Source organism: Vidua macroura, chromosome 4 (assembly GCF_024509145.1).
Source record: "Vidua macroura isolate BioBank_ID:100142 chromosome 4, ASM2450914v1, whole genome shotgun sequence".
NCBI classification, from domain to species: domain Eukaryota; kingdom Metazoa; phylum Chordata; class Aves; order Passeriformes; family Viduidae; genus Vidua; species Vidua macroura.
In genome coordinates this window covers 24,323,472-24,338,801 of record NC_071574.1, presented here as the reverse complement: position 1 = coordinate 24,338,801, position 15,330 = coordinate 24,323,472, and the positions used below count along the sequence as shown (strand labels likewise).

Below are 15,330 nucleotides of genomic sequence, written 5' to 3'. Positions count from 1 at the left end.
AGTATCCTAAGCTTCAGTGTGAAAGCTGGTGATGTATAGCATATCCTAAGGAAAGATTTGCTTCTGTTCAGAAACCTTCCTGACCTCATGACTGAAGAAGAACAAAATAACGTATTAACAAAAACATGGTTCACTGCCAAAGAAAAGGAGTTCCTGTAAGGACTGAAACAATAAATCTCCTCTGTACTGAACTCCCAGAGGGAGTATGTTGTGTTTCCTCCTGTTCTTTATCAAAGTCCCCAAAATAAGCAGGAATGGGCAGTGACCAGGCACAGTCACCACACACCTTTTTCCATGGAGTAATTAAGGCCTGCCTCAGAGTGAGAGAGCACTCCCTGCCCAGCTGCACAAGGGAGAGCTGACAGCACTACCACCAAGCATGAAGCTCCTGGGGACTGCTTTCTTTTTCCTTGCTGTACTCTGTGTTTGCACTGTAGGAGGTAAGTTCTTTGGCTTTTTTGGATAGACTTGTCACATCTCTCAAGTGGTTTGTGAACAAAAGCTGAGCTGTCAGTTGCTGGGTGCTTTTTCTTCATTTCTACTGCAGTGATTGAAAGACTGTGTGTTGGAGGAGAAGGTACTAACTGGCAGTTGACTTAAATGTGTTCTGTGAAAAACTTTCCTGCCATTGTATTTTTGTGACAGCTTTCTTTCTAGGTGTCATGAAGCTCCTAAATCTGAGAGGAGTCAAAAGCGGAGGTGTATTTACAAAAGTTTTCAGTTCTGGTTTTCTTCTACATGTTAAAGCATTTTTTGCAAAGATGGCTTTAAGGGGACAATTGAAATGCCTGAAAGATTTTGCAATCTTTGCTCTTGCAAATTAGATCCATCCTGATAGTTTTCCCTGACACTATGCCAGCAATAGGTTTGGCCAAGAATGTCTCTAAGAAATTATTTTCAAGAATGTCTCTAAGAAATTATATCCCAAAGATATAGGGACTTACAATATTTGTCAGGTGTCAGATAATGAGGGGTGCAAACCTAGGGGTCATAGTGGTTACTCGGTGCAGTATCTTGTAGATATGGTTCTTAAATGCACAGATTTAGTACAACTTTTGGTGTTCAGGTGGTCATTGAACTGATGTTTTTGTTATTCTTCAGCTTGAAAGATCAGGGTTTCAAAATGGAATTAACTAGTAAAACCTGAAAGGATGAAAGACACTGCAACAAGAGCCAGAGTCTACCATCACCTTTGCCAAAAGATACATTTGAAGTAAAATATATATTCTAACTGTGCTTTCATTTCCTGTCTGTCTGGGCTACAACTTCCACAAATGCCTCTAGATTGCCTAAAAAGGATCTATTAACCAGAACTTAAAAATCTGATAATACTAGATTACCTGATCTAGACGAAATTAATCAACTTTTGCTCAGGTTATGTGTTGAAATCTAGTCTTTTGTGGTGTATCGTATGCTATTGCTTGGGCTTGTTGCTGTTAGGGAAACAAATCAATAAAGGAGATTAAAAATAAGCCTGTGCCACAGAAAGAACTGCTTTTAAAGTTAAGTACAATCCCCAAAAGTCTGTGTTGAGGTACTATTTATTCTCTGTCTGCTACTCCTAGTAAAAATAGTCTTCCTGTCATTGTCAAAGCTTTAATTTCACAATTTCTGAAAAGCAAAGTGGAGTTGCATCAAAAAGAGCATATTTAACACAACAGTCCATAAAGCTTACCAGAAAGCAATATGCAAAGGTGGGAGGAATTCTGCTAATTTTGTACAGTCCTTTCTTAAAAGAGCATGAGATGAACATGGCAGAACCGATGACAATGAATAAGCAGATTTTATGTATGATACATTTCTTCTGAATGATTTTCGTTCTGTAAAAACAAAAAAAAAAAAAGTATTTTTAACACTTAATTGCAAGGTAGATGTGGTAGTGAAATTCTGTTGGTAAATTCACATTAGAAAATTAAGAAAATCTATGGGGAAATTTGGAGTGAAAGATAAAGTTATATGCTTGTGAAAGATAAAGTAATATGCTCTAGTCAAGCTTGCTTCAGGCAGCCCCATGCACCAACCTGTTAAGACAGGAGTGGTTTTATTGTCTGTTGTGCAAAGCTGGACCAAAGTATTTGCATTTCCACCTTTTGTGTTCTCTAAAGTGCTCTAGTCATCTGGGCTGTAACAACAGAATCTTGTAGTCTGAAGGTGGGAAGTGATGGTGAGGAGTCTCCTTTTTTTGAGCATTGGAGAGAGCAACAAGAGTTTTCTCCAGCTGTTTGTAGTATTTTAAAATTATAAATAATAATATAATTATTATATAGAATATAATTTTAGTGAAGGCTAAATCCCACCCTGCTGTTTTAATATTCCCTCCCCCAGGTTTTGGAGTAGTTTGCCTTCAAAGCTCACCAAGACAAATGTGTGGGCTTCCAACTTTTTCATGTGCCACACACAAGGTACTTGCCTGTGTATCTTTTGTATATCATACAGAAGTGGACTAGGACATTTCCACTGTGGTTAGTAAAGAACATACCTGGTCTCCTGTGGGGCTTCCAAATTTCATCCTTTGTCTTCAGCTGTATGCTTATAGTGCTTTTCTATGTGATTTTCTAACTTGTCTTGGGGTCTTTCATCCTCAAAACCTGTAAGACTTTGGTGGAGTCTGCCCTCTGTCAGCACATTACTAGAGGCTCAGTTATGTACAGATGTGGAGGCTGATAGCCCCCTGACAACTTGTTCCTCCTACCTAGACTTTTCTCAACCTTCTGGGAGTTAAATGACATGCTTAAAACAGGAGTTCCTTCATGCTCATCTCAAGGTGTTCAGTTCTCCTGGCATATTGCCCTTTATTTGTACCTGTTTCAAAATGTAGCTCAAATAAAAATGCTTTCTAGGTTGGTTCATAGCATTTTTAGCTTTAAACAGGCAGCACTGGGATGTGTCAAAAATATAATGTCAAATTGTAGTAATCAAATAGGAATGCTCTTGAGTCTGCCTTAGGATGTAATTACATTAAAAATGTGTAAATGTGAACTTTTTTCCTTCTAAAAGATGAGAGGAGAAGCCTTGGCATGTGCTTATAATGTAAGTGCTTAGATGTTGCATTTTCTTGTGCCTTGGTCTTGGAATACAGTGTGGCTGCACAGCAAACATCCTCCACACAGTGCTGGTAGCACAGCACTGCATCCTTCTCACTGAGACACTCAGGATGGTTTCTTGCAGAAATGATGGCAGAGGACAGTGGGCTGTGCTCCTTTGGCATCGGGCTGGATGTGTCCAGGTTGTGCACCTGAGCAGAGGGGCTGGAATGAATCACCTTGTGTTGGACACGTCCAGGGGTGGGGTGTGCTGACCCCTGTTGACAGCCAGAAGTAGCTTTATCTGTCAAAGTTGATGGAACTACAAAGAAACAAGGGTGGTTTTCTTTTTTGAAAGGTAGGAGCAAATCTTGGCATTGAGAGTTTGGACCAAATGCCCCTGAAGTAATTTGGAGCTGCTCCATTTCACTGTGGATCAGCCCTAAAATGTGAGCTTCCCAGCCCCTTTCCTCATTACGGGGATGCTGTGTAGCGTCCCAAACCTACAGCACAGCTGATTAATCCCAATTCCCAGGCTAATAGCTTGAGAAAAGTTCTACTAAGCCAGGGCTCTTGTAGTTACTACACACATTTGCTGCTGTCTGAATGCTGCTCTTGTTGATGTAAATTAGAGGAGATGGATAGCCTTTTCTTTTCCAGCTTCTGTGCTCTCTGCTCACAAGCCCTCAAGTATTTTAAAAATTAATTTTTAAAATTAAATACTAACTAAACTGTTTTGAGCAGTGAAAGCTTTTGAGAATGGTCTCACCTCACTCTGGGTTATTATTCATGTTTATTCTCTGGACAACCAGCAAGGCACAGACGGTCAAAATGGATCATTGTCTTATTTCTGAAAAATTGAGAAATGTGAATAGGCTTTAGATATGACTTTCTTACACCTTTAACTTGCTTGAACCAAAACTTTGGATGTCTTGAGGATTTTCCTGTTGTGAAAAAAAAAAAAAAATTTGGTGCTTTCACTGTTTCTAGCAGTTTGCAAAGATTAGCTTTGTGAAAAATAAATTTATAATGCTAGAGATTATGATAGTCTTTAATTGAAGATTGAATTTTTATTCCTGTGCAGATTTTTTTTGTTCTTTTTTTTCCCCCACATTCCTTTAATTCATTAGATCCTTTGCATATTGGGACAGCTTTTGACTAATGGAGTTTAAAGGTGTATTTATTACTGGACAGAAGAAAACTGCACATTATATCCCCAAACCTGAAAGCAAGTTTACTGCATTTACTGAGGATAGAAGCAGATGGCTTGATACCTGCTTGGTTATGATTTACAGCCAAAATAAATGGAAACTGAGTATGAAGGGCAAGTTGCCTACAGCATTCAGCTCCAAACCTGGGAATACATAATACTGTATAATGTGCCCAAAAATTGGTTGTCTTTTCTGAAAATTTACCAGAATGTTTTCTCTTTTCTTTAGCTGACTCTTTTTATCTGTGTTCAAACCTAGAGTTCTTATTAATCTTCACTAGTTTATAAATTAGGAAAAAAGATCTGCTGAGGTTTGGTTTGGTTTTGTGGGTTTTTTTTCCTAACTAGGAAATACCTCGAATTTGGACTAAGATTGTTTATACATCTGAGTCCTGTGTGGAAAAACCTGCTAAAGTACTTCAACTTTTTTTTTTTTTTTTGTACTGTAATTTGTACTGCCAAAGTAAAAATTGAAAATAATCTTTAAGAAACTCTTAACCTTGGGATGGGAGTACTTTTAACTGGTACTATTTGATAGCCAGACTAAGTTCAACATGTAAAATTAGTAAAATCTCATGGAAAACCATCATTTTTATTTATGGCCCTTATGAAGTGGAGGGGGAAGAGGGTGGTGTTGTTTGTAATTTTTGCTGCAGTGGCTCAAGGAAGACTCATTAATGGGTTTATTTTGCAATTCTGTAAACAGAGAGACAAAGTTGGATTTGTGTGTAGCAGGTGTTATTTCCAAATGCAAGTCAAGAATTAAATACTTGGCTTCTTTGGAAGACAAACAATTACTTTTGGTTTCAACTAGCACTCTAAAAATGGGTTTCTCTATTAAAAGAGGTTTTCCTTTAAAACAGAAGGGTCAAACCCCTGATTTTCACCACATCCTGCCCTGCAAGTCACTGTCATTGTTCCAGCAGCTGACATATCAGGTAGCAATACCTTGGCACTCCTCTTGTGAAAATGGATCCTTGGATGCCCTAACAGTGACATGTGGTATCAGCCAGACCTACCTGCTGTAGGAAATGGGGTTTGACACAATTTAATATGATGTTATCTCCACACTGTGCCTTCTGGCCCTACCTCCCCATGAGAGAAGACTGAACTGATGATTGCTTGCTAATATGATGACTTGGAATAAAATTCAGCAAGTGTGATGCTGCTGGGGTGTTGTAGGAAGGGGTAGGAAGCCCTCTGCTGCCACCCACACAAGTACTAGAGGCTGGTCTGGAAGGGTCCAAATTAATTTCAAAATACTTTTTTCTCAGCAGTCAGAGTAGCCAACAACCCCTTTCAGGCCAGACTAACTAGAAGATGCTCCAAAGGTTATGTTTCAAACTAGGAACAGGGCAAGGATTTTCTGACTGCTTTTATGTGGAAAGTGGCCTTTGGTGCAAGTGCAAATTCTATCCTGTTTATCAGTAGATCAGTAAAGTAGTTTTACAACAATTTTGAATCCTTTCTTTTTTTTTTTTCTTTTTTTGATGGCAGTAATGTGCTTCTGGATGTTAGCTGCATGTTGTAGGTAGCAATGCATCTCAGGTTTCTGAAACCACAGAGCAAGTGGCACATAATTTTGCATCACGATTATCTGCTGTAACCATTCTGCCTTGTCTTATCACTCTGACAAAATTGTGTTTTGCTGGGATGGGAGCACTACACCAGCCTTGCTGTCTGAAGATTTCTACAAGATAAGTAATCATTCTAAAAAGCACACTCTGTTTGTCTTAATGGTGTGGTTTCTCAGTATGGTACTTGGTTTGAGGAGTGTCAGTGTAACTTTAGGGTTAAATCAATTAACATTATGATATTAATGAGATGTTTATTCTTCCTGCAGATTTCTTCTTTCGTACTCTTTAGCAGGAGATTAATGTTGGTTTTGGCCAAATGTCTCAATTTGGCCATTGAAGCAACAACTGATAAGAATGGTGAAAGCTTAGGCTTTTAGCTGGTCTGAGGAAGAGTGCCAGGAGATTTTCTAACCTTCCTGGCCGATTTGCATTATTTTCCCCTATAAAATACTTACTTGTTGAGGTGTCTTTCCACTGCATATTAATTCATTGAAGTGATCAGAACCCCATATATTCCTTATTTTTTTACTACTTTCCCTACTTTTTCTCATGCTCAACACTGAGTCTAAGGTTTTATTTGAAATACAGTGCTGATAACCTTCTAACATTATTATATGGATTCTATCTATCCCATTGTGAGGATAGCCTTAAATCATCCTTCCTAGACAGATTAATTACTCCTCCTCATCTCAGCACGGGTTATATATCACAACAATATAGATGATGTAAATATAGGTGTTTGCAAACTCATTCAAAGGTTACAGAAGCAAAAATATCACCAAATATTTCTAGACAAAATGGCAAAAATAGGTGATGGTTATTCTGCAAAGAAATATGTAATTCAAATGCCTTCCACCCAAATTCCTGGTCACATGTCCAGTAGAGAGGGGCAGCTTTTGACACGATACATGGCTAATGCTTCCATGGTCATTCAAAGTCCACAAAAGCAATAATTTGGGGATTTTCTTTACCCAGGAATTCTAGACACTCTGAAAATCCTGCTAAGTTGTCAAACCTCATCTACCCCTAACTCCTACAGATGCTCATAAAGTCAGAAATTTGTGGTGTATTGAATAAAGTGTTTGGGACCAGTGTGCAATTCCACTGTTGTTACTCATTTGGCATAGGACTGTTAAAACCTTTTTCTGAAAAGTACTGAATTCTTTGAATTATGGAGCTTTCTGGACATCCTATAGAGTCCAGATGGAGTCTGGACATCCTCTGTTTTGACTCAGATCACATAACCCCTGCAAGTTGTAGCTACACCAAAGGCTGGCTGCCCAGAAAGGCTCTTCCAGCAGAGCAATTTTAAGTTCTCTTTATGAAGGTTTTTTCTTATAAGAGTAGTTTATAAATATATTTGCTGTTATTCAGATGATAGCAAATGTATAAGTATTTAAGAAACTGTTGGGTTTGCAGCAACTCACTAGTTTACAACATGCCAACAGCAAAAAAAAGTTGAGATCTATGCCAAATAACCCAGTCTCTGAGATGTGCAAGGAAAGGGCACAGCACACATATTAGAGGCAAAAAAATCCCAGTGCACAGCAGTTTTTTGGTTCTCTGCACATTTTATCCTGTCTAGTCCAAATGGCTCCAGAGGATTCCACTACTTTTGCAAGCCATTCCCAGTGCTAATGGAGTCATGTGGCTGGCATGTCTTAATGTTCTTGAATTTAGGTGAACTAGTGCACAATTTATCTTACTGACTTAGAGATGCTTTCTTGTAGTGCACTGTCTGCTTCTTCCCTAATTGCTTTCACCTTGCATTTCTAAGAGCTGGCAGAAACTGCTGTTTCCAGATGCAAAATGGAAAGTAGGGATTGATCATTCATGGGAGGAAAGGTTGAAGAAGAGCAGAAAGGTTTGTGTAGGAATAGAACAGCTTATTCACAATGTAATAGTTGTAATTGTCATGGGAATACAATTGCTTTAATTGCCAATAAAAGTACAAGGGATGTCTATAGCTGTTCACCAGCATGATGGGATCAGCTCCCAGCTCACTATGGCTTCCCAGTGCACTGACTGAGAGCTGGAATTTTGACATGCCTGAGCATCCTGAATGTGGGCCACTCTGTTCCCTTAGGAAGCTGTTTTTCAGAGCAGGAGCAGTGGGAGCCAGCGTGGCTAATGCAGCAGTTCCCACTGCTCTTTGATAGGATAAGTCCTCAGTGCTGACACTCTGTTTCGAGTGCTCTTTGTAGTAACAGCTTTGTTTTTAAATGGGAATACTTTGTTACATAAAGCTTGTAAGAAGAGTTTCAGTTTTGCATCTGACCTTAGCAGTTGTATCAGATTGGTAGAAATTCGGAATAACATGAGTATTCCATCAGCTTGGCAACTTAGAGGCAAGAGGAGGTCTTCATCAGCTGTATGTGCCAATTAGAGAAATGAGATATTTTCGAAGTATACCCTTCCTCCTTGCATATAAAGTAACTCCAGTGAGACTGTACTGCACTCAGGGCTTGCAAAGCCCATCTGGGGCCATCCCTTTGGCATATTCTGTACCATTTAACCTTCATTCTAGGCAGTGTGGAAAAGATGAAGAGAGTCTCAATGGACCATTGAGCGCGGAATTACATTAATTATAGAAGCAATTTACAGTGTTTCCACAGAGTTTTCTGACAGGAACTGCTTTTTGATGTTCCAGAGGCTTTCAGAGCTTTGTCAGGAACAGAGTGGCATGGGCGGGTGTGGCTAAAATGGGTGTCTAGGCTGATCCTGGATGTTCTAAAAATAAATACATCATAGCAGACACTGCAGTGACCCTTTCCTGAATTATACAATTAGTCATGCTGCTGGAGATGCACTTGGGTCACAAACATAGCAGAGAGCTATATGACTTTCCTAACTTCTGCAGCACTTTGAAAAGGAGAGCTTCTGATTGACCTGGGCTCAGCTTCTGCTCTGGCTGCTTTGTATCTCCCTACCCAAACGTCCTCTTTCATGGGAAACAAAAATAGGCTTGCCAATAGCATGTTAAGGAAAAGACATTGTAAGCATTACAATTTTCTCTCTGCCTTCTGGATGGGGGTGACTTGCACCAACACTTATTCCTTCCTGTTGCAAGGAAAGGGGCTCTCCTTTATTTCTTTTTCTTCTGCTGCTCAGCAATGCACAATATGTATAAAGCTTTCTATATAAAATTGCACCCTCTAAGGATATTTTTCAAATTTATTTTGTTTGACTAACACAAGGAGGGGGGTGGAAGTTCATTTTCTGTAGTATAATGTAGTCCTTAGAAACTCCTACCTTTTATCTTACACATGGACAAACAAATATATCACAATCAAAGGGTGGCAATCTGGTGGTTTAAATAGCTTTAAAGGGTTTAATTAAAACCTATTAAATACTTCTAACAGGTTTAAATAAAGAGAAGTGCAGAGCTTGGAGCCTTCGTTCAAGGAAGGCTGGAGTGCTGATGAACATGCTGAGCACATTTATTGTTCTGTGGAGTGCAAACAATGTACTCATCCCTCTGTAGTACACAGTAATACAGATATCCACCAACCTTCATGCGAGCAGAAGGCACACTGAGAAAACTTGTGATTAAAAGCCTTTCATAGGGAATTTGCATTTCTTCTAAGGCAATAAAAAAGCCCCTTAAAACTGGCTATTTAAGTGCCCAGATTTCTATGCCCAGACATGCAAAGAGGCAAATTATGCTGTGCTTGGGTTGTTTCAAATACTCAGTAACACAGGGGCATTTGGCCAACATTTCTCATTAATGTTTTGAGCAGGGGAGCCCTCACCAACCTACAGCCAGGTTGGCTGAGGCTGGTCCTTGGCATCTGCCTTGTCAATATTTCTCTGTGCAGCAGGTCCCTAAGCAGGAGCTGTTTGCTGGGTGCTGTGAGCAGGCTTTGTGGGAGCCTTTTGCCTGGGGGTTGGTAATTCCCAGAAGCTCTCTGCTGGTGCTTAGTGTTGGGTCATGCTAGCCCCACGCCTGGGTGAGCAGGAGGAGTTCTGGGCACTGCTGGCACCAAAGCTGCATTTCCTGCTTTCTCTCTGTTCCCTGCTGGAAAAATTGTGGCAGCTACCTCCCTTTCCTTCCTCCCCTCAGCTCTTGCTGCCAGCTGCCTCCAGCCCACCCAGTTTATGTTTCCTCTGTAGAAACCAAATCCCACATTGCCCCAGTTGTTGCTGCCCATTCCCATGCAATGCAGGAGGAGCCCTGTCCCTGTCTCCTTTTCCAGCTATGGGGCTTTACATTTATGCTCTCCCTTCCCTAATATCCACCTCTTTCAGCTGTTTTCAGGTGCTTTTGCCCTTTGTGGGGAGAGTGTTCTGTGTCTCTCTCTGGCCCAGGAACTTCTTCTCCTTGCCTTTGTGTCTTCCCCTATGCTCATGCCTGTAAGTTTTCCCCACTCTTCTGCAGCAGGCTGTCTCTGTTGTGTGACACCAGCCTGCAAAGCAGAACCAGCAGCTACAGAGAAGAAGTAGAAAGTTGACCTTAAATGTAAGATCTCCCCACGTAGGATTTGTATAGTATGTTTTTGGTTTGTTACTGAAGAGAAACGTGACTGGAAGGAAGGTGACAGCTTGGCAAACTGGAGGTGGTTTCCCACCTCCCTAGGCAGCAGGAATCACATGCTTCCAGCTGGTTGGCATCAGGCAGCAAGGGATGTGGCCTTTCTCCCTACCTTATGGTTTTAGCATTGCCTGTAGTATCTAAATACACCTCACAGGGGTTCACCTTAAACATGGCCAGTGTAACTGTGTTCAGGCTCTGCATTGTCCTTGCAGCTGCCAATGTGAGAATTTCACAGCGGAGAAAATCCTGAGGTGGAAAATGGCTTATGTTGAAAAAGGCTGCATTAAGAGCTTTTGCAGCAATGCAAAGCCATTGTGAGACCAGGCTGGAAAAACACTGTGCAATTCTAGCTTTTGGTGAAGTTGCAGTGACTAGCATAGGGCTGTTAGTGAGGACACAGGTTTCCTTTCACCAGGGACTGTCACAGCCTGAGTGGTTGTGTGCAGGTCTTGTCACAGGCACATCTGAATGTGTGTGTGAGGCATGCCACACTTTATGTATTGCTTTGCACACTAAAGAAATATAAAAACACAAAGTTTGTGAGGTTTTCTGAGTTTGCTTCAAATTCATGAAGTTTGCAAATGGTTTTGTTTAATTTAATATCCTTCTACACACTTAATCTGCTGTGTCAGCTGTTATCAGCTTCAGCCATTCAGAGGATTACGTCAGAACCTTGGTTCCCATTTAAAATCTAGTTTATGTGACTATAGAAGGAAAATCTTAAGTATGAGTCCTTAAGGATTAAATGCTAGAAACTATTAAATACTAGAAACTGTATTACTTCTATAAGATTAATTCTTTCAGAAAAAATATCGGGGGGGGGGTTATTCCCTTTTTTCTAAAAATTTATTTCTGGAATGTTTCATTACGAGATTTTTTTTTTTTTTTTTTTTTTTTTTTTTTTTTTTTTTTATCTTTGAATAGCAAGAAAGGAGTTGATGGTTTCAAATAGCACTGTTAAAATTGCACTTAAACCTCTTCTATCAGTACATCTGTATTTTTGTTCTTTGGATAATGCGTGAGCCTTTACACAAAATGCACTACAAAAGAAAAAATAAATTTAGCTCAAGGTTTAGGGTAAATGGTCATGCACTGGAAAGAAAGACAAATGAGTAGTGAAAACAGAAATAGGAGAAGTGCAAGGACTATACTGGGCCTGGGGAAAGATCAGCTAAGAGCATGTAGAGATGAAGCAGCATTAAATGAAAGAGAAAATGTAACAGACAGCAGAGCTCCAAGGTAAGAGTAAACAAGTTGTGTACAGTGTCAGGCAGCATTTATTTCTTGGGACCTCTGAGTTCCCAGATTAGTACTAGATTTTCTTACAAGGACAGCTATCACTTTCTCAAAAAAGGAATTTTTTTCTTTTATGAACTATACAGTCTTTACATGGGTACTACTGGAACAGTGCTTACAGGAGGCTCTTTCACAGTCATGAGAGCTGGCAGAATTATCATGGGCTAGAAAGAGATCATGATTTATTCCTGATGGTGTGGAAAAACAGAAATCAAAAAAGCAGCTTTGACTTCTCCATGACTTATGTGTAGTTGCAAAGGCCCGGGGTTGCACAAAAAAACATAATATAACATCCTGAGAGAGTAGATTTAGATCAGAGAGTAGGTTTAGATCAGATATTAGGAAGAAATTTTTTACTAGAATTAGAGTATAATTAGTTAGGTGAGGTACTGGAACAGGTTGCCCGGGTATGCTGTGAATGCTTATTCCCTGGAAGTGTTCAGGACCAGACTGGGTGAGCTCTGAGCAAACTGGTCTCATGGAAGATGTCCCTGCCAACAGGAGGGAGATTGGACCTAGATGATCTTTAAGATCCCTTCCAACTCAAACCATTCTGTGATTCTATGATAATATATAATAGCCAAACATAATATAAACACCTGTAGATTCTGCTTTATAACCTTGGAGCAAAGAATTATTGTGTGAAGGTTTCCTCAGGACACCTCTTTGGCAATTGTTCCCAGGTAGAGCCTATAGAGCATTGGTCAGGTTTTGAGTGGGCATATATTACATTCTCTTCAGCAAAATGGTGAAAGCAACCAGCTGCTGGCTGTTATGCCAACAGACACAGGCACCGAAATACCTGCAGAGTTTATAGTCCAAATTTCCCTTGTCCATTACCTCTCATTCAAACTTCAGTGGACATTAGTTTATTCCTTTGTCTTGGCTGCAACTCCTCACCTACTGACTGCTGTTGTTGTGCCTTTGATTAATCCTTCCCTCTCTAGGCTGAGCAAATGCAATTTTTGCGATCCTTCCTTGAGAGGTCATTTTTCTCTAGACTCCTGATGATTTTTATGGTTCTCTGCTAACTCCCCACCTCCAGGAATCCACATCCTTTTTCACATGCTTCTGAAGCTGGACCAAGTACTTCATCTGATTGAAAGGATTTTAGCCATGTGGTTTTGTCTGTTTAGTGTAATATCAAGTGAAAGAAATGTCAAACAAGCCATTCCAATTGTTATCTGTAACAAGAGTGACTTCTCCATAAAAATAATTTATTTTTGAAGTTAGGTATTGATGCCAAACCATACAGCACTTAAATTCAGTAATTCATGTAATGAATATAATCAATATATATTTTGAACTATCTATTAATATTTTAAAATGTTTTTGCTTTGGCGTATGTTTTGTATTATCTGTTTCATGTGGTGTTTTAAACTTTGTGGTTGGTAACCTGTGGTATCCTGTAGGGTACAAACAGAAGTACTGATATAATAATATGCAATCGTTCCTTTTTTTTTTTTTTCTGTCCTGATTATAGCAATAACAGGCACCTAATTAACATGAGGTCAGAACCTGTCTATCTTTCCAGTGTAAAGGTAAAAATAATAAACAAGAGAGAGAAAAGGTTATGAGAACTCCAAGCTCAGATCTTAGAGACTGAAACCTACATCAAAAGCTGCAGTCTTGAGGACAACTGTGGCTATCAGTCAGCCCTGTCTAAATTTAAGGACTCCTTCTGAATTTAAAAGAAGAAAGTTCAGTGTTTTGGTTTTTCCATTTCAAAATCTGAAGACCAATGCTTTCATTTTGGAACAAATATATCATTTAAATCCAACCTAGAAAAGACAATAAATGGAGATTCTGTGAACCTGAAAAAAAAAAAAAAACCAAACAAACCACAACAGTTACTCTCTTTTCAGTTTGGTCTTGTGGCCATGTGTCACATGTTCTTGGATCGCTTCTTAATTCTTTTGTATTTTTCCCTGTGACCCTGTCTTACTGTCTCTGGACCTTTCTGCCCTTCTCTAATTCCTCTCTTGTTATGTTTCTCCCAGTCTGGATTTCTTTTTGCCTTATTATCTGCTTTAAAACATGGTGGGGTTTTGGTGGTTTTTTTTGTTTTTTTTTTTTTTCTTTTTGGATCTTACCACCACTAGCATCAGCACAGTATTGTGTCTGAGAGCCTTTTAACTTCCTGTGGGAGTTAAAGGATGCTGCATCATGTGTTGCCCATGCTCCTTTAGCTGGGTTTATTGCCAGCAAACACAGAAAATGGCAGTGGTTTCTGTGTGGAAACAGTGGCTGAGTAGGTTTTGGCCACTCCTACATCAGAGTACATCCATGTGCTCTCATATCAAAGGGATCACTGCATTCAAATTTGCTAAAAAAAACAGGCAATTGTAACTTAGTTGTCCATCATCTGAGCCTGCAGCCAACCTGACATGAGCAGAAAAATTAAGATTTCTGTCCTTCTCTTTGTCTATCAGCCATCTCTAATAGTGAAAATTATTTTCTCTATCGTTTTTTTGATCTCTTGTTTTTATCTCCCGTAGGATTCTCCTTAGTTACAATTTAAAATTGCAAATAAGAGCATATCGTATTCCTGATGGTGTGGAAAAACATTCTATCAGTTCTATCATATCTTTTAATCAAACAGTTCCCCCCACAATCCTGACACATTTTAAACATTTTTGCATGATATTTTCGACTTATTTTTAAAGTATGGTTAATTATTCACCATTTTAAGAAAACAATTAATTCATAAAACTTTATTGTACTCTGTTAATTGAATTTATCATAGTTTATCTCTAACCTGTGATAAAATCAACAAATAGTGAGTCATAATAAAACTGTGACTTATATTCACTTTTTTTTAGTTTTGAGGAAACCTTGGCCTATCAACATGGTTATTAAATGGAACATGTTTAAAGGATAAATAATCTAAGTATTGCAATGAGCTTCCTACAAAGTCATGCTGAGTTAGAGGAAGAGTTTTGGGAAGAGTGAGTTTGGGAATGAGCTGATTGGCCAGCTAGTACGTTTAGCTGGCATTGCAGACATGGTAGCTACTGAGATATGTTAAAACAAAACCATATGAAATGTAGGCACTGTTGAAAAAACATTCTGTTCTACTGCTGTGGCCTTGTGGTGTGGGGGATATAGGAGCTTTGTCAGCAGCACATAATGAGAATGAAGAGATGGAAAAATGCTTGCCATTTGGGGAAACAAGATTGCCTTTAGGTCTCTCTGGATAAAATTTGTTTTCCAAGTTTTTCAAGTGTGGGCTATGAAGCATTACTCTGACTGGGTAACCACATGGCAAGAAAACCTGTATTTTAAATGCAGTGTGCACGAGTCTGTGCATGGTGTGACTGTGTCCATGTGTTCTGGGGAGTAGAGCTGGGGCAGCAGCAGGCCCATAGGGGACTCATTTAATTTTATATAAGATATGCCCATGTCAAACTGGGACAGCATGTGCTATGACAAGGCATTATGGAGGCAACAGCATACCTAAAAAAGATGCCCAAGAAAGTGGGGCTCAGTGGGAAGGGGCTGAGACCTGTTAGAAATGTGCAGGTGTCAAGAGGGCTGATAACACTCTGCTTGGAGAGGAGTTGTAAGGACTCATCTGGTTAGACCTTAATATGTTTCTGCAGAGCCCCTGCAATTGTATTACATTGGTTGGTTGGGTTTTTTTCCAGGTTAGATCTGTGGCTTTTGCAGGCTTTGGGTGATGCTCGTGAA

General features: G+C 39.5%; 1 protein-coding gene across 1 annotated transcript in view; it reads left to right on the top strand.

Annotated features, from left to right (window-relative positions):
• Positions 1-308: 308 nt before the first annotated feature.
• Positions 309-15,330, top strand: part of EMCN (endomucin) — a 53,101-nt gene continuing 38,079 nt past the window's right edge. Inside the window, exon 1 of the mRNA XM_053975642.1 lies at positions 309-440. Within this exon, the coding sequence (XP_053831617.1) occupies positions 380-440 (61 nt within the window). The 5' untranslated portion in view covers positions 309-379. The remainder of the gene's footprint in view (positions 441-15,330) is intronic.